Source organism: Lepidochelys olivacea (genome assembly GCF_965140295.1).
Source record: "Lepidochelys olivacea isolate rLepOli2 genome assembly, chromosome: 3".
NCBI lineage: Eukaryota > Metazoa > Chordata > Testudines > Cheloniidae > Lepidochelys > Lepidochelys olivacea.
In genome coordinates, this window is record NC_140413.1 from 26,802,930 (window position 1) to 26,829,420 (window position 26,491).

At 40.6% G+C, this 26,491-nt stretch overlaps 1 protein-coding gene across 1 annotated transcript in view; it reads left to right on the forward strand.

The window, feature by feature from the left end:
• NBAS (NBAS subunit of NRZ tethering complex) overlaps positions 1 to 26,491 on the forward strand; it is a 407,958-nt gene that overhangs the window by 276,427 nt on the left and 105,040 nt on the right. The window contains exons 44-46 of the mRNA XM_084622071.1: positions 2,272 to 2,606; positions 19,492 to 19,710; positions 20,680 to 20,882. Coding sequence (XP_084478197.1) covers positions 2,272 to 2,606; positions 19,492 to 19,710; positions 20,680 to 20,882 — 757 coding nt within the window. The remainder of the gene's footprint in view (positions 1 to 2,271; positions 2,607 to 19,491; positions 19,711 to 20,679; positions 20,883 to 26,491) is intronic.

Sequence of the window (26,491 nt, forward strand, 5' to 3'; positions counted from 1 at the left end):
TTGACTTTGCAGCCTTAATAATGGTCTTGTACTACAGCTTTATGTGTAATATGTATATAAAATACATATGTACACACACGTTTACTTCACCCATGGTACTAGCAGCTCACACTCCCCCTTTTCAATTGCTCATATCTTTCACAATAAAATTTAAGCCAAATTTTTGTTTTTTGTAAGTCCAAAGGTGATTTTTTGAAAGTTTGAGCAATTTTTTTCTCTGATATTCTCAATTAAATGTTCATTTTAAAAAATCATGATCAAAATTTTGCTTTTGAATGATTTACTTGGCTAAGCCTAGAAACATCAAAATGTGATTGATTTCCAGACATATATTGCATTTAAAAAACTAATGTGTCTGAAGAAATGTTATGGATCTTGTTAAAAATAGCACTTTTTCTGTTTGTCTCTCCTTTGCTTTTTTGTCATTAAGTAGATGCAGCTCCATTAGTAGCAGAGTTGAGGCTGGGAGCTTGCAGAACTCATAAACTTCACAGAAGAGACAGCTGTGAAAAGCCATTAGCATAGGCCCAAGATTGAAGAATTTTAAAAGTTCCAAAGCGGAACATATGTAGATTTCTTTATTTCTGTGTGTGTGTTTGTTCTAAATTGGGAAATTAAATGTTAAAAACAAGTGTTATAACACTACTGCTGAAATAATAAGCATTCAGAAGTCAGGAAATTATAAAAGTTAAGATTGTTCCAACAACTTTATCTTTGTCATGGTGTAAATAGTATTCTAATCTGTTGTCTTTTTTATATAAATTTTTAATATATTATTGATTTGTTGTTAATGTATATCACAGTATTATATGATGGCTGAATTATGGTTGTGGGAGTAGTTTTAACATTTGCATTTCTTGGCTGCTGTGTACTTGCACCTTTAATCTTGATCTTGCCCTGTTGCTAGGGATTTTTTTTTTCCCATTTACCACAGTCATGGTATTATTATTTGTACACCACCATAAACGTGCATAGAATTGTAAAGACAAAAGACGAAGTCCCTGCCCTGAGGAGCTTACAGTTTAAGGCCTTGTCTACACTACCAGGGTAAGTCAACCTAAGTTACACTATTCCAGCTACATGAATACCATAGCTGGAGTCAACGTAGCTTAGGTCGACTTACTGTAGTGTCTGCACCACGCTGCGTCAACGGGAGAGTTTCTCCCATCGACTTACCTTACTCCTCTCATTCCAGTGGAGTACTGGAGTCAGCAGGAGAGGGCTCTGCAGTCGATTTAGTGGGTCTTCGCTAGACCCACTAAATCTTCCCCCGGTACATCAGTTGCAGCAGTGCTGATCCCAAGTAAGTGTAGACATGACCTAAGGCTCCCTGAGCTCAAGGAGACTCCTGAAAGTTAAGCATGTGTAAGCCTTTCCAGAAGGGCCCAAGTGAAAGCAAAATGTTTGAAGGATGTAGATAAACATATATCTGGCAAGAGAGGGTATGGGGCTGAGTGGAAGGGCTATAGTGTAAAGTAATGCTACTGAAGATGTTCCACCAATCTCTCAGGGTTATGGTTTTTGGACAGAGCAGGGCTTGTTTACTTTTCTTCATAGATGGGCACACTAAGTCTTTGTCTTCACTGACACACACTGTTTTTACAGCAAGATAACTAATATGATTGTTATCTCACTGTAAAATCCTAAATGGAGACAAGGCATTTGTAGTTCTTTTCACGAGGTAGCCAGGGAAAGTCAGTACTACCCCCTGGCAATGGGTGACCTTGCCTAGTTTATGTCTCTGTAAAACTAGTGTCTTGTCTCCACTCTTTTTACAGTGAGATAGCTCATGCGTGTTAGTTTTCCCTTGGTAAAATCCTACTTTTTGTCAGTGAATGCAGAGGTGGAAATTCAGGTTTTGTAGGCTTTACAGGAATATATATATATTTGTAGCCAGAGATGTATCTGTATATGCACTTGCTTCTCTGTGGATAAACACATATATGTATATGTACTTGGTGTGGGACTTGAATAATAAAAAAAAAGTGCTAATGTTTCTTGACAGTTTGTTATCACTAGGAGTTTAAACCCATTGATTATCAGCACGTAGAGGCATCAACAGCCCTTTCTACAGTACAGTCTGACAAAATGCATCAACCCTAAGTTAGAATGGACTTTGTCTAGAAAAGCTGTGGAGATGATAGTTCTGTCAGTGCTCTTTCAGTCCTTGTTTTTTTGTTTTTTTTTGTAGGTAGAATGCCAGTTACAGTCCTACCTGTTGAATAGGTGCAATGTTAATAACTACTTTTGTTTTTCTCTTTCTGCCAATAGATCTCAATTACAAAAAACTAACAGATGAAAATGTAAGCCCTTTGGGAGTATTGGAGCCCATCCTTACAAGTCAGAACATCTTATCCATTTCCAAACTCGCTCCCAAAATCCCTGAGAAAGATGGTAGTATGCTCTCTCCAAGCTCTGTTTACACCATCTGGTTACAAAAACTCTTCTGGAATGGAGATCGCAAGCTCATTAAAAAAACACCAGAAACAACACCAGAGTGGTTAAGTGCATATGATGTGTGTGCAAAGTACTTTGATAGACTCTACCCAGGAGATATTGTCACTTTCCTTGATGATGTTACCTTTTCTTCAAAGGCTGTTACTAAGGTAAATATAATCCCTTTTACAAAAGAATTGCAAGTTTGGTTAAGCTGTTTAGATAATAAGTTTCATAAAGATAGTCCATATCTCATTTTTATCACTTTTTCTTCTAGGGAAATGTTGAATTAATGAACTGTATTAAAAAACAAAAACAAACAAACAAAAACCCAAACCTTCATTTTCATGTCTAAAATTGCTACTGTGGAAAGAAAATCTGTGTTTTAATTTTACATTTTTATCAACCTAAATTCATGGTAGGTTCATCCTCCCAGTGAAAGAAATACTTCCATAATCCTCCAAAGTCTCCATTATCCAGGCCGAGCAGAGAAATAGGGAAATGCTTTTCACTGGTGCAAATCTGAAAATCTGTATTTGCTCCAAGTTTCCATTAGCTCCAAACCCAAGGATAATGGTCTGCATTCCTTGGATTTGTTAGAGATCTAATTTACTACTAGGACATGAGAACTCAATATAGAATGAATGTCTGATGCCCTTTTATGACCTACAGTTACAATATAAGAGGGTCTACAAGATATCTCATGCCACAATTTCCATATTCCTGAAAGCCTGCTATTACAGTGTCTTACAAGAAGGTGCTGCCTTCAGGGCCCAAGCTCATTCTGCTGAATACGCAGTAACTTCTTCCACAAGGGAGGTCTGTAAAGTAAAATCACCTGGGCCTTGTTTCACACTTTTGCTACCCAGCACTACGCCAACTAAGTCAAAAGCCTCACACATTACCTTTGATTCCAGATTCCTGAGTGCTGTTGTCTCTAACTCTATATCTTAAAAAAGGATGATGAGAATTCTTCCTCCTCCTCCTCCTCCTTATTTCCTGTAGTTATTCATTCTGGTTAATCAGTTGTCATTCCCTCCTTTTTTTGGATATTACTATATACTATTTCCCAGCAGCTCATTCTGACTGGTTTATGACCCCTCTGCTTTTTTCTACACTAGTATTTGCTTGCTCAAAATTTTCACTTTCTGTAGCACAATTAGGGCACTAGGTAGACTAGGTGCTACCAGCGTTGAAATAACGGTCATCTAGACCAATGGTTTCTACATCTCTAGCTATGTTCTTCAAGTCTATCTTCTCCTCATAAGAATGGCCATGCTGGATCAGACCACTGGTCCAACTAGCCCAGTGTCCTGTCTTTCGACAGGGGCCGTGCTAGATACTTCAAAGAGAATGAACAGAACAGGGCAATTGTTAAGTGATCCATCCCCTGTCATCCAGTCCTAGCTTCTGGCAGTCGGAGGTTTAGGGAAACCAGAGGATGGAATTGTGTCCCTGACTGTCTTGGCTAACAGTCACTGATGGACCTATCCTATCAGGGTAACTGGTTTGATGGATGGGGGAATGTGGTGGACATAATACGGAGATATACCTGGACTTCAGCAGGTGTTTAACACAGTCATGACATCCTGATAAGTAAGCTGGAGAAATGTGGGCTTTGCAGAACTACTATTAAGTGAATACATAATTGGTTAAACAACCTCAAACAAACAAAGAGTAACTATTAATGGAATTATGTCAGATTGGAGGGAGGTTTCAAGTGGGGTTCCACAGGGATCTGATCTGGGTCTGGTGTTGTTTAACATCTTTATTAATGACCTGGGTCTCAGAATATAGAGCATACTATCAAATTTGCAAATGACACAGCACTAGGGGGGTTGCAAACACTTTGGAGGATAGAGCTAGAATTCAAAGGGATCTTGATAAATTGGAGAACTGGGCTATAAACAACAAAATGAAATTCAACAAAGACAAATGTAAGTTGCTACACTTAGGGAAGAAAAAATTAATGGGGGATAACATAAGAACAGCCATACTGGGTCAGCCCAAAGGTCCATCGAGCCCAGTATCCTGTCTTCTGACAGTGGCCAGTGCCAGGTGCCCCAGAGGGAATGAACAGAACAGATAATCATCAAGTGATCCATCCCCTGTCACCCATTCTGAGCTTCTGGCAAACAGAGGCTAGGTGCACCATCCCTGCTCATCCTGGCTAATAGCCATTGATGGATCTATCTTCCATGAATTTGTGTAGTTCTTTTTTGAACCCTGTTATAATCTTGGCATTCACAACATCCTCTGGCAAGGAGTTCCACAGGTGGACTGTGTATTATGTGAAAAAAATACTTCCTTTTTGTGTTGTTTTAAATCTGCTGCCTATTAATTTAATTTCCTGACCCCTAGTTCTTGTGTTGTGAGAAGGAGTAAATAACACTTCCTCATTTACTTTCTCCACACCAGTCATGATTTTATAGACCCTTATCATATCCCCCCTTAATAGGCTTTTCTTCCAAACCGAAAAGTCCCAGTTTTATTAATCTCTCCCCACATGGCAGATGCTCCATACCTCTAATCATTTTTGTTGCCCTTTTCTGAACCTTTTCCAAGTCCAATATGTCTTTTTTGTTATGGGGCGATCACATCTGCGTGCAGTATTCAAGATGTGGGCAAACCATGGATTTATATAGAGGTAGTTCATATTTTCTGTCTTATTATCTATCCCTTTCTTAATGATTCGCTACATACTTTTTGCATTTTTGACTGCCGCTGTGCATTGAGTGGGTGTTTTCAGAGAACCATCCACAATGGATCCAAGATCTCTTTCTTGAGTGGTAGCAGCTAATTTAGACCCCATCATTTTATATGTATAGTTGGGATTATGTTTTCCAGTGTGCATGACTTTGCATTTATCAACATTGAATTTCATCTGCCATTTTGTTGCCCAGTCACCTAGTTTTGAGAAATCTTTTTGTAGCTCTTTGTAGTCTGCCTAAAACTTAACTATCTTTTGTAATTTTGTATCATCTGCAAATTTTGTCACCTCACTGTTTACCCCTTTTTCCAGATTATTTATGAATATGTTGACTAGGACTGGTCCCAGTACAGACCCCAGGGGGACAGCACTATTTGCTTCTCTCCATTCTGAAAACTGACCATTTATACCTACTCTTTGTTTTCTATCTTTTAACCAATTACCCGTCCATGAGAGGACCATCCCTCTTATCCCATGACTTTGCTTACCAAGCTTACTTTGCTTAATAGCCTTTGGTGAGGGACCTTGTCGAAGGCTTTCTGAAAATCTAAATACACTGGATACTAAATAACTGGCTTGGCAGCAGCATTGCTGAGAAGGATCTGGGAGTTGTGGTGGATCACAACTTCAGCATGTGTCATCAGCGCAATGCTGTTGCAAAACGCAAATGCAGTTTTGGGTGGCATTAACAGAGGCATAGAATGCCAGTCATGGGAAGTGATAGTACTGCTCTGCTCAGCACTGGTTAGGTCTCAGCTGGAGTACTGTGTTCAGTTTGTCACCAATGTATAGAAAGGATGTAGAAAAACTGGAGGAATCCAGAGGCAAGTAGCAAAGACCATCAAAGGGATGGCATGCAAGCCCTATGAGCAAAGACTGAAAGAACTGGGTATGTTTAGTTTGGAAAAGAGGAGATGGGGGGGGGAAGCATTATAGCAGACTTCAAACACTTGAAAGGCTGCCATAGAAAAGATGGAGAAAAGTTGTTCTCTTTTGCCACAGAGGTCAGGACAAGAGGCAATGGGTTCAAACTACAGCATAGCAGATTTAGATTAAATATCAGAAAAAACTTCCTAACCGTAAAAACAGTGGGACAATAGTACAGACTGCCTAGGGAGATTATGGAAGCTCCTTCAGTGGAGGTTTTTAAAAGGAGTCTGGATAGCCATCTGTCTTGGATGGTTTAGACAAGGGGTGGGCAAACTTTTTGGCCTGACGGCCACATCAGGGTTGCAAAACTGTATGGCGGGCCGGGTAGGGAAGGCTGTGCCTCCCCAAACAGCCTGGCCGTGACCCCTATCCATCCCCAGCCACGCCACACCCCCTGACTGTCCCCCACAAAACTCCCAACCCATCCAACCCCGCCCCCCCGCTCCCTGTCCCCTGACTGTCCCCTCCTGGGACCTCCCACCGCTAACCACCCCCCTGAGACACCACCTCCTATCCCCCCCCGCCCCAGCTCCCCATCCCCTGACTGCCCTGGCCCCTGTCCACACTCCCGTCCCCTGATAGTCCCCCTGGGACTCCCACGCCCTATCCACTGTTCCCCGTCCCCTGACTGCCCCCCCGGAACCCCCCTGCCCCTTATCCAACCCGCACTCCTTGCCCCCTTACCATGCCGCTTGCACGGCGGCATGTCTGTGGGGGAGGGGGCGACAGCAGGGGAGAGGCCACAGGCTAGCCTCCCCGGCCAGGAGCTCAAGGACCGAGCAGGACGGTCCCGCGAGCCGTAGTTTGCCTGCCTCTGGTTTAGACAGAACTAATCCTGCATCTTGGAAGGGGATTAGAATAGGTGACCCTACCTGTCCCTTCTAACCCTATGGTTCTATGATTTTGTGATCCTCCATGAACTTATCTAATTCTTTTTTGAACCCAGTTATAGTTTTGGCCTTCACAGCATTCCCTGGCAACAAGTTTCAGAGTTTGACGCTACACTGTGTGAAGTACTTCCTTTATGTTAGTTTTTAACCTGCTGCTTATTAATTTCATTGCGTGACCCCTGGTTCATATGTTACATGAACGAGTAAATACCACTTCCTTATTCTCTGTCTCCACACCATTCATGATTTTATAGACCTCTATTATATACCCTCGTAGTCATCTCTTCTCTAATCTTTTCTCTATCTCTGACCAGCCAGCTCACCCAACACAAACACCATGTTTATCTCTCTTCCCCTCTTCAACATGTCAGCTGGTCCCTGCATCATGTTCATCTATAGCCCTTTCCTCTTCCACTCTCAACACACCTGTCTACCCCCCAACACTCCTCAGACCACCAATTCCCAGCATTCACTTTCGTTTCTAGCCTGGAACCCTGACTTCTTTGTTGTCATTAAACTCTGCTTGTCTGACTTGGGTCTGGACTGAGGTAGGCAAGACAAGTTTGGGGTGGGATGGGGGAGGAATGTTGGCTTCATTAGGGTGGATTGCTGTTTTTTATTGGCTCTGCTGTCTGTTGTTGAGCTGACCCTGTGCTTCATTGATTCCCACCTTTACTCACTCTCCCTAACTGAATAGAGAAAGAAATGCAGCCTCTGCTATGTTTATCTCTCCTCTTGGAGTCTTTATGATTCTTGCATTCTTATGTTCTCTTGGGCGGGGGGGCGGGGGTGTGAGTAGAGAAAGTAGGACTGCTGGGGTGGCTGAGGTGCCAGTAGAAAAGTTTAACAGAAGCCTCTGGAAGGTTCTGTTCATCTCCCTTAGGCAGACTCCAAATTACTCCTGGAGGAATTCTGCACCAAAAAAATAAAAATTCTGTGCACAATATTTTAGAATTCTGCAAAATTCTGCATATTTTTTGTCAAAATAACACTATATAATCACACCAGTTTCAATTCATTTGGTAATTTATTTCAAAATATCTGTCAGCATGTTTGTCTGTAATAATACAGACAAAACAGATTTGGGGATTTTTTTTTTTTTTTGGACAAATATGTTCCTTATTAGGCATATTTAATACAGAACTTTGAGTAATAATTCCTTCAAACTACAATACAGAAAATAATTCCTGCACCCCTCAGAAGCCGTGCAAAGGCTTGGGGAAAGTAAGGGGTAACAGAGGAGCTGAGCGAGAGGGAAATAATTGTTGGGAAGGAGTGAACCTGGAGGGTTGTTGGGTGTGGGTGGGAGAAGTATGGAACAGTTATTTGGGCAAGGGAGGGATTACTAATGAATTGGAGATCCTCCCCCATGCAGACCTTGGCTGGACCCCTAGCCTCTCCCATTCAGCCAGGCATATCTGCATATGTCCCCATGATTCCCTGCACATGCACTCAGCTGGGCATAACTGCCCTTGTCCCCCATGTGTCCCCGAATCCTCTCTCCCATTCAGCCCCTGGCTCAGTGTTACCCCACTAGGTCCTGTGCCCTTGCCCCTGTCTGTCTCTCCCCCTAGGCCTTCTGAACCCCAGTCTGTTTGATCTCCCAGCAGCCCTCGTCCTTCCCCCTTCCTCCATATCCCTTGTCTTCCTCACCTGGCCCTGTGGGCAGGGGGATGTGAGGAAAGCAGCCTCTGCCCTCTTCGTCTCTGCAACTGGCTGCTCCGGCATGTGAGCCAGCTGCCCTCTCTTCTGGTGCTACATTAGCCTCTGATGGGCAAAAGGTGTAATTGCAATGTGACCCCGCTAACGGCTTCCCTTTGCCTCTCTGTCAGAATCAATTATTTGGGGTGGGGGGGGGAGTCTGCAGGGGACATTAATTCTGCGTTTTCATAGTCCTAGAATCATAGAAGATCAGGGTTGGAAGGGACCTCAGGAGGTCATCTAGTCCAACCCCCTGCTCAAAGCAGGACCAATCCCCAATTTTTGCCCCCAGATCCCTAAATGACCCCCTCAAGGATTGAACTCCACAGCCCTGGGTTTAGCCAGTGCTCAAACCACTGAGCTATCCTTCCCCAGTGGTGCAGAATTCCCTCAGGAGTGTCCAAATACAGCAGCAGCTTCTTGAACATCTCCCCCAAACATTCCCAGGCAGCTTATTTAATACATGTGTTAGGACTGGGAATGAAACAGTCCTTTAGCTAAACCCAGGAAATGGTCTGCCAGTTAATTGCCCAGCTTTCCAGCCCAATACTGGCATGTACTGGAGTCCATTAAATAGCTTCCTAATGGAAGTGTATTATGAAAATATTACTGACAGAAGTTTTCAGAAACTACCGATCACTCTTATTTTTAGCTCTGTTTGTTCCCCTCACTTTGAATTTATCAGCGTCAAAATACTACTTACTGCATATCAGCTGTCTTTAGATTCTAACTTTTAATAGCCTTCCCCGTCCACCCCTCACTTCAAACCTTATCCCATTTAGACTCTGTATTAGTCATGTAATGATCTTCCAATCCCATTCACTCCTTTAGCCGTCAGCTCTCTGATCTTTTAGCAGCTTTGAAACAAATCTAATTTATCCTATTTCTCTATAGCTGTCTTTAAAATATTGGTTCTATTTGGAACTAAAACAGGGATGTGATTCTAAATGCATTGAAAACCAGTGAATGGATAAATTGAAGTCCTGAATTTGTTTAAAGAAATTACCCTATAAATTTCCAAAATAGGAGTCGGCTCTGATTAGGTTAGGAAGAGAGGTTAAACCAATAGTTCTTTTATACATTATTTATAAGTGACACTATCAACCTGTTTAGAGACATATTTATCCATATTAAAGATATAAATCCTACACCAGGGATGCTGAATGAAATATAAGCTTCTTAAAGAAAGCCACAGTATGTGGCCTAAATAAGATGAGTCACTTCTTATATACCTTTTATCATGGAATTTACCTAAAAGATACCTGACCATAATTCATTGCTGCCAAGTTTCTGCATCTGCATTTGAGACATTTATCTTCCCCCTCCTGGTGTCCTCTGCTCCTAAGTGGTAGGACCAGGCCATGCCTGAGTGTCCACATCTATAAGGTGGGTAGAAAGCTGGCTAGATTGTCGGGCTCAACGGGTAGTGATCAATGGCTCCATGTCTAGTTGGCAGCCGGTATCAAGTGGAGTGCCCCAAGGGTCGGTCCTGGGGCCGGTTTTATTCAATATCTTCATAAATGATCTGGAGGATGGTGTGGATTGCACTCTCAGCAAATTTGCGGATGATACTAAACTGGGAGGAGTGGTAGATATGCTGGAGGGGAGGGATAGGATACAGAAGGACCTAGACAAATTGGAAGATTGGGCCAAAAGGAATCTGATGAGGTTCAATAAGGATAAGTGCAGGGTCCTGCACTTAGGACGGAAGAACCCAATGCACAGCTACAGACTAGGGACCGAATGGCTAGGCAGCAGTTCTGCGGAAAAGGACCTAGGGGTGACAGTGGACGAGAAGCTGGATATGAGTCAGCAGTGTGCCCTTGTTGCCAAGAAGGCCAATGGCATTTTGGGATGTATAAGTAGGGGCATAGCGAGCAGATCGAGGGATGTGATCGTCCCCCTCTATTCGACATTGGTGAGGCCTCATCTGGAGTACTGTGTCCAGTTTTGGGCCCCACACTTCAAGAAGGATGTGGATAAATTGGAGAGAGTCCAGCGAAGGGCAACAAAAATGATTAGGGGACTGGAACACATGAGTTATGAGGAGAGGCTGAGGGAGCTGGGATTGTTTAGCCTGCAGAAGAGAAGAATGAGGGGGGATTTGATAGCTGCTTTCAACTACCTGAAAGGGGGTTCCAAAGAGGATGGCTCTAGACTGTTCTCAATGGTAGCAGATGACAGAACGAGGAGTAATGGTCTCAAGTTGCAGTGGGGGAGGTTTAGATTGGCTATTAGGAAAAACTTTTTCACTAAGAGGGTGGTGAAACACTGGAATGCGTTACCTAGGGAGGTGGTAGAATCTCCTTCCTTAGAGGTTTTTAAGGTCAGGCTTGACAAAGCCCTGGCTGGGATGATTTAACTGGGAATTGGTCCTGCTTCGAGCAGGGGGTTGGACTAGATGACCTTCTGGGGTCCCTTCCAACCCTGATATTCTATGATTCTATGATCTCTCATATACACACAGGGCCACACTTGCCCATGATACTGTCAGAGAGTTGATTATAGTCTCTCACACTGGCAAATGTCACACGTGGAGCTGCACAATGCCGACACTGGGCAGGCCTGCCTACAGAAATAGGAAGACTTTTGAGAGGTCTTGGAAGGTGAAGCAACAAAACAATTGTATGGGGGAGCCCATAGTCCTCCATGAGAAAATCGTGAAATGTCCTCTTCCACACCACAAAACGTTCATTGCTGCCATCCCTTTGTTCTCTAAAGTTAACTCCCTATCTTTGTACAGGCCCCTGCTTCTCCCAGCATTTCTCAGGATCTCCACTCCCTGATCCAGCTACATCTTTCCTCTCCTCAGCGGAGAGGAACAGCAGTAGAAATGGGAGCCCTAGTAAAGGGTAGGGTTGCCCCGAGGCCATGCCCCTACCTCATCCCTTCTCTGAGGCCCTGTCCCCTGCTCACTCCATCCCCCCTCCCTCCGTCACTTGCTCTCCCCCACCCTCACTCACTTTCACTGTGCTGGGGCAGGGGGTATGGGGTGGGGGTTGTCTCCTCGTACATATGAGAAATAGAAGTGAGGTGTGTGTGAGAGAGAGAGCAACTAATCCAAGGGATTCACATGAAAGGAAGAATTTGCTGTACAATGTGAACATGTGTACATTGGTGTGTGCAAGAGAATGTGTTCTGTGTACATATGTGCAGGTTATGTGCCAGAAAATGTGTTGTTTTTAGTGGCTTTGCTCAACTGGTATAAAGTATTACATTAATTTCTAATTATAGCAGTTTTTGTGAAAGTCCACTTCTAAAATCATGTGTGACTTGCCGGGAGGAGTAAAAAGCAAGATATTCTTGCGAATATCATGATATTTAAAGATGCAACATCTCTTGACCTGACAGGGCTTAAAACATTCTGCAGACAGGCACAAATGCTCTCAGAACCAATATACTTTGGTATATTACCCTGAAACAGAGACAAAAAGGGAAATATTCAAACTTCTGCACTGCTTTTTGTATGGTGTTTTGCTATTCATTCATCTATATGCCTCAGATCAGAATTAATCTTATGCCATACCAGTATTTCATATTGCAAAAAATTTAAAACGTTATCTACCTGAATGTAACAATACCCCTAGCTGGACTGTCTGCAGGGGTTGATCTAAATGCATAAGCCTCTACTGCTGCAAATAAAAGACCAGATCCATTAGCTTGGGGACAATAGCAGACCCATTTGGCACAGACTATCATTTATTACATTTGTACAGTGCCTAGCATTACTGCAATATAAATGTTAAAAATAATATTGTGTAGCCACAAAAGAGTGATAAAGAGCCATTCTGCAACAGTGTGAGTTACATAAAAAAGGGAATTCCCCCCCTCCCCCACTTCAGGTTTTCTAATTGTTCTCTGAAATTGTTGCCTCTGTTAAAACATGTGATTTGAGTCTGTAGCCTTTTCTTGTGGCAGATGTCTTTTGCTTTTAAGAAATGCTCACTTCATAGATTCTCCATTACAGTAATGATCACGTCAAACTTTTCAATCTTCTTGTTGGCTTCCTATTTATCCTTTTTGACAATCTGCACAAAGGTCTTAATATTTGAGGGTTTTTTCAATTCCTTTATTGATAATGTAGCCTTTTGTTTGGTTGGTTTTGCTTAGGAGTATGTTGTGCCTTCAAAGAAGTGCTGTTTCAGTGCTCAGAGGCTGTTGTCCTGATTCTTTGTGGAAAAAAATACTAAATATCCTTTTGACAAATAAAATACCAAAGCTGTTGAGAAACATGACAATAATTGTGGTCTCCCCCCTCCCCCCTTTGTACATTGTCATTACCAAGGACACACTATAATAGGGACAGGCACAGGATGTCAGTAAGCTGCAACTTTAGTCAACGAAGTAAATCATAAATCAATGGCATAATCAGTAGTGCTACTTGGGAATCTTTGGACTAAACATTTTTGCATCAGGAAATGCCTAATCACAAAATCTTTTTTTTGTGGAAAAATATCTGTTTTGAGAAAACTGTCTCAGGTCCAGAATGGAATTTCTGGTCAAACCACAAAACAGAGACACTTACTCCACAATAGCCAGTAGTGCAATGGTTATGCAATTCACCAGGGATGGAGGTGACCCAGGTTCTGGTCTCTGCTCTGCCTGATCCAGAGCAGGGACTAGAACTTGGGTCTCCCAGATCCTTGCTGAATAGAGTATTTTTGGAATAGAAACCAGGGTATAGAGTCTCTTACTCTCTCTAATTGAACCTGTTCCCAGAATAGCTCCTCTTGGAGCTTCAGAAAAGGGACGCGGAGTTAGCTTTGCTTAGCCAAAACTCCATGTTTCATTTTATCATTTATTTTTTAGAATATATATTGCATTTGTGTTAAATGGTATTCCAAAAAGAATCCCCTTTGAGATCTTTTACTGACTTTGGACCCAGTTCTACCACCCTACCTTCCAATGAGTAGTAGCTTAGTTCCCAATTCAGAAAACCATGTCAGCACATGTTTGAGTCCATTCATATTTAGAAAAGCACTTAACTACATATTTAACTGCTTTCCTGAATCAGGACCATATACCAGAAATAGCCTTAGCTCTGCCTATCTGCAGTGCTGCATACTGTTCAATGATAGTAAAGTTGTGGAGTCAGGGTTTCATGTACAGGTTAATGTTATTAGTAGGAAATACACTTTTTCGTAGTAAATAAATTTACATATTCTGCCAGGAATTTGCCTTTAATATAAATGTACATTTCAAAATAAATGTGAAATTTCCCTCGAGGAATTAAATCTCTAGAGCTAAAATTATGTATGATGTTCCATGGTTTATAAATGAAATGAAACAGGCTTTTAGGATTTTTTTTTCATTGCAGATTATTGGCTATAAAATTAAACAGTTTTATATTCATAAAAGAAGCTTTTAAAAATATTCTTTATTTTCCTTCCATGCAAACTAAGATGGAAGTAGCCCCCAAGCTATTCTAAAGCACTGTGCATGATAGCAAATCTCATTACTGAAACTGACTAGAAATAAAGAAGATAGCCACTCACATTTTGAATGAAATAAGAAGAAAATCATAATATATTAGTAGTGCCGCATTTTATCACTGTGCAAAGATGAAAACAAAATTAAAATGGCATTGGATAGCCCAGTACTCTTTTTAATGATCCAATCTATATATGCATATGGTTTCATGACTTCTAAGCATACAAAACATTTGGATACCTCTCCAGAAATTAATAAAGCAAGGTAGAGTGTATGCATAATTCTGCTTTCTGCATCTTTGTAACCATAGTTTGGACATCATAATGCACTAAAAGGGTAAAGAAGAAGATATGATGTTGGTTTAATCTTTTCCATTGTCTTTTTAGTTTTAGGAAATAAATATACAACTCTTCAAAGTTGTTGAGCCAATTTAATATGATTTGGTATAAAAAATCTTGATTGCCACTGGTCTCATGCTTATACTAACATTGTATTAAAACCTTATTTTCTTAGTTGACTACAATATTTCTTTACTTTTCACAGCAATGGAACAGTTCACAAAATTATTTGACTTTGTGGAGTTTTATAGTAAAATATCAATTAGCAAATTAAACAAGTTTAATTCTCTTTAATCCTTTAGCACTCAAAAAAAAAAAAAAAGAGGGAGGGAGGGAGGGAGAGAGAGAGAGGATGTGTTAGTAAATTCAGTTTTCAAAGTGCCCATTGGAGCATTTCCTGTAGTTCAGAGCAATAGCCCTGAAAAACCAAGGTAACCTCCATATCTAGCATTAAAGAGTTTTATGGTGCACAAGTTTTAACACTGATAATAGGACACCATTGACTTTGCAACCTCTGTCCCCTGTGATAGTAAAACTAAATGGACCTTATTCAAACTCTAAAGATGAATTTAACTTTTTTATACAGAATGTTATCTGTTACCTTTCCTTTAAAAAAAATAAGATTCTTGCAATATTGGTTCTACTGCAGTTATCAATGAAAGACAACAGGAATCAACTGAGTAAAACTTCTCATTCCGACACTTCATTCTAGGTACAGGAAAACACCACAATAAGTTGTGATAAAACCAATATTTCTTTTTAAATGATTACCACTATAGAAATGCAGGTCTGAAAGACAAAAACGGGTACTTTTTTTTCTCCAAGTATCTCCAGTGTCAGGGTTTTATATTTAAAGAATGCACCTCTACATCATCTAAATCTTGCAAGTATTGCCCTGGTTATGCAAAATATGAAACGGACTGTACAAATAACTGTAAAATAACTGGTCTAACCATCAGAAATATTGTTTCTAAAGTGAATCAACAGACTTCTATTCAAAAGCAGCAGAAAGTGGCTTTAACTTGTATTTGCACTATTTCCCATTGGAACAATAATAATTTTTCTGTGTTCAAAATCAGTGCGTATATCAAGCTATTTTGTAGTTACATCTAGAATGTTCCTGACAGATTGCAGCTAATTCAGAGTGTGTGAATATGCATAAGTTGAAATTGTTCCTCCCATTATTGATGATGATGATGATGACATTATGGTATCACCTAAGAAGCCCCAACCGAGAGTGGAGCCCCATTGTGCTAGGCACTGTACAAACAAGTTGCAAGAGACAAGTGCCTGCCTGAAGCGCATGCATTCCAAAGAGAGAAAATTAAAGTAACCCTTTTCCTGAGGCACAGATATTAAATGATGTCATCAGACAGGGAATCTGTGGCAGAGCAAGGAAATGAAATCACATTTCCTGAGTCCTAGTTCATTGCTTTAGCTGCAAGACCTGCCTTTCTCTCATGAGCATAAAGTCAATAGTTCCCACGATGGACCTTCAGACAACTTGCCAAATTGGTGGACCTTACTATTTGCAGAAAGAAAATTGGGGTTCATGTTATATAAAGGTTCAGTTCTGTTGTTTAAAAAAAGTCATATAACCAGGCTTAAACGATATTAATCAAAGATTAATCAGCACACTACAGAATACAGAAAGGAACATTATACAGTATCGAAATGATCTGGGAAAATGGACCTGCAGCTTGATTCCCTGTCAACTACCTTTCAGAAGTTCACCTCTGTATATACTGTTCTTATATACAAAGAAATTCCATTCCCATAATTTACTTGCCTGTGGGGTTTCTTGCCCATGGTATTTCAATTTATGTGATCAATAAGCTAAATACATCTATAATCAAGTCATTATATCACAAAACACCTGTGGCAACAAGCAGATCCTGATGAGCTAAACACATTTTTCAATAATCATTATGCCATCAGTCACAGAAGACATCTGTAATAACAAGTATCTCTAATCAATCACAAGTAGTCCCTTTCTGGACATCTGGACACATTTCCTAAAGGCCAATAGGTTAGAGTAAAGAAATTACATACAATCCATCATTTGGTAACACACAAAAGTGCAACGTAAGTTCAAAGCATCTAGCATACAGATACAGAGCACTTTGGTTCAGATACAAATGATTATGGGATTTTGGTTTGTACTGCTAAGAGTAAACCTGTCTAAACTTTCCTGTTTCCCTCAAGGGAATTCCCTTCCACTTTCTCATGCAAAGTCCTTCTGGAGTTCTCCACAAGTTACTGCCATTCTTACAAACATATCTATTATTCTCTCAGTACCCCTCTATCAACCGCTTTTCTATTCAAGATCTGGGCATGTAGACCCAATCTTTGTTTCGTACCTCCTGTGTGTCAGGACTTTGAAACTTGAAATTATATTCACCTGTTGCCCTTTAGTCACTATTTTGGTAATTTTCTTAAAGCATGCTAACAACATAAGCTTTGTAAAACTAGTTAATCCTACAGTATTAAGTACATTTAAAATATTGGTCTCATCCCAAACTTAAAAAGCCTTTATGGTAAAATCTTAATTGTGGTTTTTAAATAGGAGAAAGGAGGGAAAAAAAGTTCAAGTACATTACTTTGAGATCCTATTTGAATCTTTGAATCCAGGTCTGGGAGATGGCGACTCCGATGTTGGGAAACAGATAAGGGGGCTCAGTGAACTGACTGTATCTTAGCTACTCTTCTTGAGAGACTGTCTTTGCTAAGAGTATTTCTGCCCATTTCCTTTCCCTGTAGATCTTAGCTTTGGGGGAGCTAAGGTGTATGCACACCCCGTCTCCCTTCGGGTGGAGTAGGGTTGCGCTGATACCACAGATACAGTCTTTGAGACTGGGCTGGGCCTCACCATAGTGTGGCCCAATTCCAGAGTCAGAGTGGTGGCCCTCGGGTTCTGGGCTGAAAGGCCTAATGGCTCGAGACAATATGGCTGCCCATGAGCACAGGGCAATGTGGCCTAGTGGCTGGGGTAAATGCATCAGCCCTCGAGCGCAGGATAGCATGGCCTAGCAGCCAGAGTCAATAGACTGGTCCTCACATGCAGGGCAGCACGGCCTCGCGGACAGAGTCAATAGAGAGGTCCTTGAGTGCAGGGAAGCACATCCTAATGGCCAGAGTCAATACAGCATCCCTTGTGTACAGGGCAGCATGGCGTAGCTGACAGAGTCAATAGAGTGTCCCTTGAGTGCAGGGCAGCATGGCATAATGGCCAGATCTGGAGGCTGTCACCAAAGGGGGTGATGGCTGGCGTAGGAGGGCCCAGACTCACCCGACTCCACCGAGTCCCAACCCAAGGCCCCAGCAGTGGCAGAGTGGTCCACCACTGGGTCAGCAGGGAATCCAACCACAACATGCTGACCTTACATGGGTGGAAGATAGTATTCCCTCCAGCTCCCTGCACTTCCTACCGGGCTTCCTGAAGCTGCAGTCTGTAGGATGCCAGGGTCTCCGGGCTCTTCGGCGCAGGTAACTCCCTAGGATTCCAACTCAGGCCAGTCAGTTGTAGGCAACAGGTCTCTGCTCTGTGTCTTGGGATGTCTGGCTCCCGCAGGCAAGGACTGTAACAACTCTTGGGCTGAAGCCTCCACCAAGTGTCCTTCCTCTTAGGCAGTCAGCCCAGACTGAGCTGGGCTACTCTTCTTTATATTACAGTAGCTGGAGCATGACCAGCACAGTCTGAGGATCAGGACTTCCTCCACCCATAGTGTGGGATTAACCGTTTCCTGGCTAGTATGGGGTATGCACACCTTGTAAAAGGAGCTCAAAATCTGTGGTTCCTTCGCAGCCCTGAAATCTGTTGCCATCACCTGCCAACCCAGGACCATAGGCACTAGAGCAACTGAGAGAGAGAAACACCTTATCACACTAACGTCTTTAAAAATACATGTCTAGCTGAGAACAGTCTTTTATCAATGTATAGTATGTACAAATCTCTACATGGAAGTCCAAGAATAAAAGTACTTTCTAGGGGAAAAAATTCCTCATTTGAGTCTACTGTTTAACTTAGTTCAAGGAGACCGTTTTTGAACACTTAAATTTTAGTTTAATTTATTTAGACTGCTTGATGTGTGTTAATAAATATAAAATAATCTGAAGGAAGTATATGTTGTTGATATAAGCATTGTTAGGATTATAAGATCTCTCAAAGTAAGAATAGCTTGTTTACTAGTGCTGCTTATATGACTCAAGCATTTGATAGAATAGAACTCACTTATCTATAACCTTTCTAGTTAAGCTTGCACCTTCTTTAAATAATGTCTGTAGTTGCAATCAATGCCTCTAGCAAATCGACTAAAGTTAGTGTAAGCTATAGTACATCCTTGATTAGAAAAAATGGCGTTCTGTTTGTCTACATCAGCATCTGATCAGCTGAATATAAAAAGTTACAATGAATGCATGGATGGTTGGACTCAAATGTGGCTTATGATGGATAAGCTAGAAATATGTAAATTTGTAGACCTCCCATTGTTCTAAGTTAAGTATAGATTTAAACAGTGACCTAATATAAATCAAAATAGCTTAACTCAAAAGCTGGACTATTGACAACTTCAAAGAAATTTGACAGGCAATTTAAAACACATGAATTAAAATTTGGACTTCAAACTTGTCCCTAAGTATATCCTAATAAATATTTTGTGTGAAACAACATTTTAAAAATGGAGACTTTCAAAGTTCCATTCTATGGAACGTTCAGCCCAGAAGTTAGGGGATAAAAGAACACTATGTGTTTTTTTCTTTTTTTCAGCTGTTATTCTTGCTGCTTCTGGTTCATAAGAAAAATGCAGGGAAATATACAGAACGTGGTGGTTTTCAAATAAATGACTTGGTTAGAGAAATAAGAATGTTGCCATTTAGTGTTTCACTTAATGTTTTAGTTAACTCTTTGGGGCAAGGACTGTGTATTACCATGTGTTTATACAGTGCTTAATGCAATAGAGTCATGATCCTGGTTGTGGACTCAAAGCAATATTGTAATACAAATAATAATGAATGAATAATAATGATAATGATCAAATAAGCATAATCGCTTTTTCAGCTGTCAGTAGATGCCCGGCTAGAGATGACTAATAAGGCTACTAAAGCAATGCAACAAATCATTGAGAAATCAAGAAAAAAGAATTCTGAAGATGGTATGGACGGTACTGGAAGCACACCTGTCACTTATGAGAAAGTGCTGAATCATCTCCAGCAGTCTCTTGCTCATCTGGAAACACTCAATCATAGGTTTATCACTTCTCTGAAAAACAGTGACCAGGTAATGAGAAATTACACATAACAAACAAAATCAAGTATATTCTAGCAGCAGCATATATTTGCCTTCTATCTCTATTCACTTTCAAGTTACTACAAATGATGTTAGAGGTTTGCACTTGATGGGATTTCTAAATTGCTGAATATGCCTTCTTATTCTTTTTGTAGATCATTGATTAACTCTGAGACTTGACTATGTTTAAACATAAATTGTAATAATTTAATACAAAAGGATCAGTTCTCTTTTGCTGGAACAAAAGGTCAGGGTGGGGGTTCAATTTAAAGTTCATAGGTGGAACTTATGCAAGGTTTCAGAGTTTGTATTGATATACAATTCAGTGAGACAGTTCTGTATCAGTTAATTGGTAAGCTTTATTGAGCTACTGTACTATTACAGGTATGTCCCTGGAAAAAAAATTAATTCACTGGACAGCTTTATCTTTCATACATATATCACTGTGTTCAGGGAAAATGTTCCCGCCCACCATTTTTATAAAGTAATATGCAGCAGGTCAGCATTTTTTTGAGGAGCATGAGTCAGATGAAAATGTTTATACTTTTTACGAAATCTTCAGTTTTCCACAATGCAATAAAGTGTTTAGTTTTGCATATATTTTTGCTTGTAAAATAAAGCACACTTGAAAAAATAAGTTGCTGTTGCTAGTAAAGTTCCTCTACATAAATGTGACATTATCGATGATACTCATAAAAAGTATTTTGAATTATAAGGAAGCCTGGTTACTAATCAGTTATTTGTTTTAAATGTTACCATGAGCTATAATGGTGGAAATAATGACTTCTGCCATATTTTATTATGGTACATTTTGGTTTTGTTGACTTGTTCTTTGAAGGTCTTCAGAAATTTCCTTTAGCCAGTCTTTTCTGTTCCACGGTAAATATTGAGGTACTGAGCCATACATATCTGTAAGTAAAGATCACCCTATCTCATGAGTTTTAAAATGTCTGTTTTCAGGAAATGCTACAGAAGTATGGCCACTTATATGATTTATCCAGATCAGAGAAGGAAAAAATCCATGACCAGGCAGTAGCTATGTGTATAGATGGTCAGCCTCTAGACATGATACAGCAGTTGTTGGAAGTGGCGGTTGGAGATCTGGAACTCTCCTCCAGAGATATAGTACAATGCGCAATAAATAAAATTGTATTTGCATTAAGGTAAGTTAAATTTCTACAATTATTAAAAATAAAAATCTTTCTTATTTCTTTGTGTTCCAGGATGCTTGGAATTCTTCAGGGCCTGAAGAAGTAGCAGATATTAGAGAAGTTTGGGTTGATGTTTATATTTAGTGGTTTATAATTCCATGCCTATAGAATTCATTGTGGTATACAGGGTTCCAGGAGACTGAGCATGGACTTAACCTTTTTTCGTAAATTTGCTCTTATGCCATGGGTCCAGTTTTTGGAAATGTGCTCATAAGATATACCCACTATATACACCTGCTGTGTGTCTTTGGAGTGATTACAATGAATTGTGCCTTTGTTAAATAAAGAGAGAATGGAAAGTTCCCTTATGTAGAGTGGATGTTGGGAGTAGGTTGTGGGGTCCAAAAGGAGGAATTTCCTGTGTTATAGGGATGTTTTACATATGGATTGGGCTGTGTGGACCTGGGAGCTCTTTCATGCTGGAACTGCAGAACCTTTAGGTGCCAAATTAAGGCCTGTGTTTTCAAAATGACTGATTTTAGGTTTCACAATTTTGGGGTGTCCAGCTTTAAAGGAGCCTTATTTCCTGATGGTGGATGGGTGTTCATCACTTTGTGAAAATCAGACCCTCTGGTTACATCTAGTCAGATATCCCATATTATTAGTTACTTTTGAAAATTTAGGCTTTCAAGATTTATTTTTTGTCTTTTATGTAGCTTTGATCTGTTTGATTTTACGGAATTGAAAAGTAATTGTCCTCAGAGTCCTAATCTGAATGGAGGGACCTTGAGTTGAATGCACAATGAGTAGTTGGGTGAGCAGTTACTTTTTTTTGAAGGGCATACATTATTACACTTTATCATTTATTTGTAGGGAGTAGAAACGGACTGTTGTAAGAAAGAAATTGAGTAAAGGAAGAAGGAAACTGATAGGGAGGGAGGGAGAAAGGAGAAGAATAAAAAGGTGAAAAACATAATGTGTTCAAACAATAAAGTTGGGTAGCTGATAAATTGTAGGGTGCATAAATATAAAGGGAAGGGAAACCACCTTTCTGTATACAGTGCTACAAAATCCCTCCTGGCTAGAGGCAAAGACCTTTTACCTGTAAAGAGTTAAGAAGCTCAGGTAACCTGGCTGGTTCCTGACCCAAAATGACCAATGAGGGGACAAGATACTTTCAAATCTGGAAGGGGGAGGGAGGCTTTTGTCTCTCTGTGTGATATCTTTGCCGGGAACAGATCAAGGATGCAATCCCTCCAACTCCTGTAAAGTTAGTAAGTAATCTAGCTAGAAAATGCATTAGGTTTTCTTTGTTTTGACTTGTAAAATTCGCTGTGCTGGAGGAAATGTGTATTCCTGTTTTTGTGTCTTTTTGTAACTTAAGGTTTTGCCTAGAGTGATTCTCTATGTTTTGAATCTGACTGCCTGTAACATTATCTTCCATTCTGATCTTACAGAGTTGTTCTCTTATCTTTTTTTGTTCTTCTAATCAAGTCCTGATTTTTAAGAATCTGACTGGGTTTTTTGGGTCTTAAAAATCCAAGGCTGGTCTGTGCTCATCTTGTTTATTCTCAAGCCTCCCCAGGAAAGGGGCTGTAAGGACTTGGGAGGATATTTTGGGGAAATAGGAACTCCAAGTGGTCCTTTCCCTGATGGTTTGTTAAATCACTTGGTGGTGACAGCATTTTACCTAATCCAAGGGGAAAAACTTTGTGCCTTGGGGACGTTTTTGACCTAAACTGGAAGAAATAATCTTAGGGGGTCTTTCATGCGGGTCCCCACATCTGTATCCTAGAGTTCAGAGTGGAGAAGGAATCCTGACATAGGGGTAGGTGAGTAATGGGATGATCAGGAAACAACCACCAGTGACCAAGTTTCAGAGGTCTGTAAATGGTGTTCGAGGCTGTGAATGCTTCTCCTGGCTGCTGTCCCTAAGCAAAAGGGAGAGTCGAAGCTAATGAACGCAGTTCTCCAGATGAGTCTGTTCAGTACCCGGGAACTAAAAGGCCTTGATTTACCCCTGTAAACCTGGCTAAAGCTAGTGTTGGCTGATTTGGGAAAGGAGCCTCAATGGTTTGGGGTATTTCCTTCTCAGAGATCATCCTGTCTGTTACTTCTGCTTCCCATTTGGCAGGAGGGAAGAAAAGGCAATTTTAGTGCTCACATCAGAAAATCTGGGCCCATATGTCCCTACTTTGTGATATGTAAAAAGACAGGTGCAAAAGCTGTGAAGTGCATCCTTGTGCAAGATAGTATGCTGCATATCGACCTAAGTACAGAAGAGGGTTACAACTGTATAAATAGCTTCTCTCTAAACATAGTGAGCATTTTAAAGAAAGGTTGTTGCCTGGCATCTTTTCAGCCTGATGACATTGGTGTCATTGAAGTGAGTGAAATTGGATGTGTCTCAGTCATGCACCAGCACATTAACATTCAAGCTAGTGCATATCACAAATCGAAACTTACTAACCACAACATTTTCTGTGACTCCTGTGCATTTCAAGGTTCAGTGGGGAAAAAAGTGTAATTATAAAAAAAAATCCTTGCTGTCTGCAAGGACTGCCAAGTTAAGGAACTCAATAAGTGTAACTTGATAAAAGAAAAGGAGTACTTGTGGCACCTTAGAGACTAACCAATTTATTTGAGCATAAGCTTTCGTGAGCTACAGCTCACTTCATCGGATGCATGTCTCCTGCTGGTAATAGCTTATCCAGAGACTAACCAATTTATTTGAGCATAAGCTTTCGTGAGCTACAGCTCACTTCATCGGATGCATGTCTCCTGCTGGTAATAGCTTATCCAAAGCGCTTTGGATAAGCTATTACCAGCAGGAGACATGCATCCGCTGAAGTGAGCTGTAGCTCACGTAAGCTTATGCTAAAATAAATTGGTTAGTCTCTGGATAAGCTATTACCAGCAGGAGACATGCATCCGATGAAGTGAGCTGTAGCTCACGAAAGCTTGTGCTCAAATAAATTGGTTAGTCTCTAAGGTGCCACAAGTCCTCCTTTTCTTTTTGCGAATACAGACTAACACGGCTGTTACTCTGAAACTTGATAAAAGAAAACTCCTAAGGTTTTTTTTGTTTTGAAACTTCTTGGGCTTATTAAGGATTGGACTTGTGAATTCCTAGAAATCATAGAAATGTAGGACTCGAAGGTACCTTGATAGGTCATCTAGTCCAGTACCCTGAACTGAGACAGGACTAAGTATTATCTGGACCATCCCTGACAGGTATTTGTCTAACCTGTTCCTAAAAGCCTCCAATGACAAAGATTCTACAACCTCTCTAGAGAATTTGTTTCAATGCTTAACTACACTTACCGTTAGGAAAGTTTTCCTAATGTTTAACTTAAATTTTCCTTGCTGCAATTTAAACTCATTGCTTTTTGTCCTGTCCTCAGTGGTTAAGGAGAACAATTTATCACCCTTATGCTTGTAACAACCTTTTATGTGCTTGAAGACTGTTATCACGTCCCCTCTGTCTTCTCTTCTCCAAATTAAACAAACCCATTTTTTTCCTTTCCTCGTAGATCATGTTTTCTAGACCTTTAAATCATTTTTGTTGCTCTCCCCTGGACTTTCTTCAGTTTGTCCATGTCTTTCCCAAAGTGTGGTGCCGAGAACTGAACCAGTACTCCACTTGAGGCCTTATCAGTGCTATGTAGAGTGGAAGAATTACTCTAGTGTCTTGCTTACAACACTCCTGTAATACATTCCAGAATGATGTTTGCTTTTTTGCAACAGTATTACATTATTGACTTATATTTAGTTTGTGATCTGCTATAACCGCCAGATCCTTTTCTGCATTACTCCTTCCTAAGCAGTCATTTCCCATTTTGGATTATTCCTTTCTAAGTGTAGTACTTTGAATTTGTATATATTGAATTTCATTGCATTTATTTGAGACCATTTCTCCAGTTTGTCAAGATTGCTTTGAATTCTAATTCTGTCCTCCAAAGCGCTTGCAACATCTCCCAGCTTGGTATTTATCTTGCTGACTTTATACATATACTCTCTATGCCATTATCCGAATCATTTATGACGTTATTGAATAGAACCAGCCCCCAGGCTGGTTCCAGTTCAGTTCAATTGTGGTTGGTCATACAATGGGTTTGGAAGAACAGAATGTTGCGAAGCTGAAGAGTTTGAGTTTTGTTTTGGGGTGCATGATGGTAAACTGTGTAAATTGAGGATGATGTAGATGTAACATTTAGCTTAACTGGAGATCCCCTGGATTTTTAATGACTGAGTTGATAGGGAATGTCATTGAACCATTTTAACCTTAATGTAAGTTGCCTTCTTCTGTGAAAGATTATGTTGGCCTCTGTGATGGCTCCAAAATAACATTCAAATCTCAAAACAAACTTAATGCAGGACAAAAATCCCTCTGTTTAACATTTTGATGATAAAATTAAGATCCCACAGTGAGTACAAAAATTATTCATAGATTCTAAGACCAGAAGGGACCATTGTGATCATCTAGTCCAGTGATACTCAAATTGTGGGTTGGGACCCCAAAGTGGTTTTTGACCCCATTTTGATGGGGTCACCAGGGCCAGCATTAGACTTGGTGGGACCCAGGACTGAACCCAAAGCCCGAGCTCACCCCCACCCAGAGCAGCGGGGCTCGGGCTTGGGGTACAGACACCTCTCCTCGCACCTGGGGGAGTGGGACTTGGGCTGTAACGCTCTTTCTTCACACACGGGGTGGCAGGGTTCGGGCTCCAACACCCTTGTCCCCAGGGATCATGTAGTAACTCTGTTATCAGAAGGGGGGGTCGTGGTGCAATGAAGTTTGAGAACCTATGATCTAGTCTGACCTCCAGTATAATACACACCATAAAACTTCCCCAAAATAATTCCTAGAGTGTATCTTTTAAAAAAAAAATCCGATCTTAATTTAAAAATCGCCAGTGATGGAGAATCCACCACAACCCTTTGTAAATTGTTCCAATGGTTAATGACTCTCACCATTAAAAGTGTATACCTAATTTCCAGTCTGAATTTGTCTAGCTTCAGCTTCTAGCCATTGGATCATGTTATAATTTTCTCTGCTAGACTGAAGAGCCCATTATGAAATATTTGTTCCCCGTGTAGGTACTTATAGACTGTAATCGAGTCGCTTCTTAACCTTCTCTTTGTTAAGCTAAATTCGTTGAGCTCTTTGACTTTATAACTATAAGGCATGTTTTTTAATCATTCTTGTGGCTCTTCTCTGAACTCTCACCAGTTTATCAACAATCTTCTTGAATTGTGAGCACCAGAACTGGATACAGTATTCTAGCAACAGTCACACCAGTGCCAAATACATTACATTAGCTCTTTTGGCCACCATATCACACTGGAAGCTTATGTTTAGCTTATTATCCACCATAACCCACAAGTCTTTTTAGAGTCACTGTTTCCCAGGATAGAGTCCCCATCCTTCATGTATGGCCTACATTCTTTGTTTCCAGATGTATACGTTTACATTTAGCTGTATGAAAATGCATATTGTTTGCCCGCGCCCAGTTTACCAACTCATCTAGATCTCTCTGAGTCAGTGACCTCTCCTCTTCATTATTTAAAACTCGCACAATTTTTGTGTCATCTGCAAACTTTATCATTGATGATTTTGT